We start from the raw sequence: 3388 nt of genomic DNA on the forward strand, positions 1-3388 counted from the left end.
TTAGGGTGCAAAATGCCTCAAAAGGGTAGATCTAGGATGAACAAGCCACATGGGGCCATAAAGCTCACAGATCTGAGCTCCTGGAGCTCAATATTGCCTAGATCTAAAGGTTAGTCCACTTATTACGAGTCCTTAAGCACAAACAAGCTTGGAGAATTGCTCAAGAGTGTCCCAAATGACATCCTAAGCATAGAAACAGGGGAAAACGAGATATACCTCAAGGAAAATGTTGAAATGACACAAAGATGGCCGATCTCCTTCTCCTCTTCTTGATCTACTCCTCTTTCTCCTCAAAACCTTCAAGAACACACCAAGAACACCTCAATCTCTCAAGGAAACAAGGGAAAACGATGTTGGGGGAGGTCTGGGGGTGAATGGGGACGAGTTGGGGCGGAATGAGAGTTTAAATAGGGTGCAAACCCTTGAAACTTAGGGTTTCATCCGGCAGCGGTGACTCGCCGAGTCCAGGATGTGGACTCGCCGAGTCGCCTACTTAAAACGTGTCCTGAGTCTCGTCCCTACTCGGCGAGTCGGACCCTATGACTCGCCGAGTCCAAGGCTAAATTAGGGCAATGCTCAAATAAAATTCACATACCGGAGACCAGGTGCTACAGGAATGGTGGCTGTTGTTATAAGAAGACTCAGCCAAAAGAATATAAGTGTCCCAACTTCCTCCAAAGTCCATAACACTTGCGCGTAGCATGTCCTCGAGCGTCTGAATCGTCCGCTCACTCTGCCCGTCTGTCTGCGGCTGGTATGTGGTACTGAAATGCAACCGGGTACCCAACTCCTCATACAATTTCTTCCAGAACCTTGAAGTAAAATGTACATCTCGATCTGACACTATCGAAGTCGGCACTCCATGCCGTGCTACCACCTCTCTCACATAAATCTCGATCAGTTACTCTAATCAAATTAATCACGTTAATTCTTATGTTCTTAATTGTTACTCACATCTTGATTATCATGTTTGTCTAAGTCCTTAATTCTAACAAAATTCAACTTTGCTACAACTCATTATTTTCTTTTGTTTAAAATTGTTTGTTAATTATTTTCTTTTTGTAAAAAATTGTTGCAGTGTAACATACGATAAGCATTACTTGATGCAAGAATGTCATACCATATACATGAAGTTGTTGATAAGTATCATCATAATACACTTGTTATACTCATTTTAACCGACTAAATAGTGACCGAAATTCCGGACAAAAAGCCAATTTTTTTTTCGGGGTTATCGAATATCATAATGATTCACGTAAAAACAAGAAGATCAACATAAAAACAAGATGATCCACGTGAAAACAAAAAGATTTGTTGGAAACGGTGGAAATCTCACAGAGATGGTCATTTATTTTCATTAATTCGAGTCTTTCTTTGTTAATATTTTTTTTTTCCAATTATGTATATTGATCAATACACAACAATTTTTAACAATACACAATAATTTATGTTTTATATGTTTATACTGTACAACTTCATAAAACACAAATTATTGTATATGACCAAAAATTATTGTATAGAGATCACTACTCATATAATTATTGTACCCATAACTATCACGTTTCATGGTCCATATAAAAAAAATGAACACGTCATTTATATTTAGGTTTTTATAGCACATAAAATGTAATTTATATTTTTATTAGTATCATCAGATCAAATTAATAGGATTAGCAACATACCTTCGAAGCTGAAATTTTTTAATGGGAACTTGTGATTTAATCAATTTAAAACCATGATATGAAATCGTTGATTTTCATTTATTCACATCTACATTAAATAGTTATAGTAATTAAAAAAAAAACGTATCATGCATCAATTACAAAGTCAAAACAAATCTATAAATTGATTATCTTTTTGAATGAGACGAAATAATTTATTTACAAATTCATATTATAAAATTTCAAGTACATCTATTAACAACAAAAATTAAAAGCCACTCTACTCAATCCCACATCAATTAATTACACCTATCAAATATATGAATACTAGATTAAGTGATTTACCTATGTTTAGTTAAGAACATTAAATCATCTCAAAAATAAAAATTGCAATATTTTTTTTTTTAAAAGGCCAAAAATGCCACCTCCCCCACCCCGCCCTTCCCCTCTTCCCAATTGGCTTCCTTTTAAACCACGTCTCTCTTTCTCTCTCTCCAAAACCAGTATTTAGGGGCTTGAGTCCTTGAATCTTTTCCTCTTTTTCTTTCAAACCTCTCAATCTTTAAGCTTACTCTACTTTATGGTTTTTCTTTCTTCCATGGCTTCCTCCTTTCTGCTTCTTTATAACCTCCTCATAGCTTTCATTTCCATTTCGAAAACAACAATCTACCCCTAGTCTCCTTAACTAGATTCACCTCTTCTCTCCCTCTCTTTTTCTCTCTAGGTTCAAGTCTAAAGGCAAGTAGATCTACCTCTTTTGCAGTCCTAGACTAGATGTGACAATATTCCTAGGTTTTATCAAGAAAAGTTGTAATCTTTTTGAGTTTGAAAAGTTCAAAGACTTTTCAGGGGTTTAACATGATGATGGATACTTACTCTGGGTTTGCGAAAGAAGACGAACAGCAGATGGACTTACCTCCTGGATTCCGATTTCATCCGACAGATGAAGAGCTGATCACGCATTATTTGATCAAGAAAGTCGTTGATAATAGCTTCTCTGCTAAAGCAATAGGGGAGGTTGATATGAACAGAATTGAGCCATGGCAGTTACCTGGTGAGTTTTTGTTTTTTAATAATTCGGTTCGAATAAATTCGTCTTTTTTGATGAAAATTTCTGACTTTTTTTCCTGGGTTCCTCTTGTTTTCGATTTTGAATGAAGGGTTGGCGAAAATGGGCGAAAAGGAGTGGTATTTTTTCTGTGTAAGGGATAAGAAGTATCCCACCGGATTGCGCACGAACAGAGCAACCGATGCAGGTTACTGGAAAGCCACCGGAAAAGATAAGGAGATTTTCCGTGGGAAATTGCTCGTCGGAATGAAGAAAACTCTGGTTTTCTATAAAGGGAGAGCTCCAAAAGGGGAAAAAACAAATTGGGTAATTCACGAATTTAGATTAGAGGGTAAATCATCTGTCCAACCCCTACCAAAATCAGCCAAGGTATTGATTCTTCATCCTCTATTCTCCCCTGTTTTTATCTCGCTCTCTCTGCTCTGTTTTTAGGTTGTCGATGCTTGTTGTTGGAATTGCAGAATGAGTGGGTGATATGCCGCGTGTTTCACAAAGGTTCCGGCGAGAAGAAAGCAAATATTCCGGGGACCATGACTGCAAATTCCGGCGAAAGCGAACCGAATCCGACTCATTTCCCTCCACTGACAGACACTTCATCACCATACAGTGGTGGCAGGGTGATTAAATCTGATTCCCTCGACGTGCCCTGCTTCTCCAG

General features: G+C 37.6%; 1 protein-coding gene across 1 annotated transcript in view; it reads left to right on the forward strand.

Moving 5' to 3' along the window:
* Positions 1 to 2179: 2179 nt before the first annotated feature.
* Positions 2180 to 3388, forward strand: part of LOC144997418 (NAC domain-containing protein 100-like) — a 1839-nt gene continuing 630 nt past the window's right edge. The window contains exons 1-3 of the mRNA XM_078957324.1: positions 2180 to 2715; positions 2822 to 3099; positions 3192 to 3388. The exon at positions 3192 to 3388 is cut by the window's right edge and continues 630 nt beyond it. Of these exons, the coding sequence (XP_078813450.1) occupies positions 2520 to 2715; positions 2822 to 3099; positions 3192 to 3388 (671 nt within the window). The 5' untranslated portion in view covers positions 2180 to 2519. The remainder of the gene's footprint in view (positions 2716 to 2821; positions 3100 to 3191) is intronic.

This window comes from Lactuca saligna, chromosome 5 (genome assembly GCF_052625555.1).
Source record: "Lactuca saligna cultivar CGN05327 chromosome 5, ASM5262555v1, whole genome shotgun sequence".
Classification (NCBI taxonomy): Eukaryota; Viridiplantae; Streptophyta; class Magnoliopsida; order Asterales; family Asteraceae; genus Lactuca; species Lactuca saligna.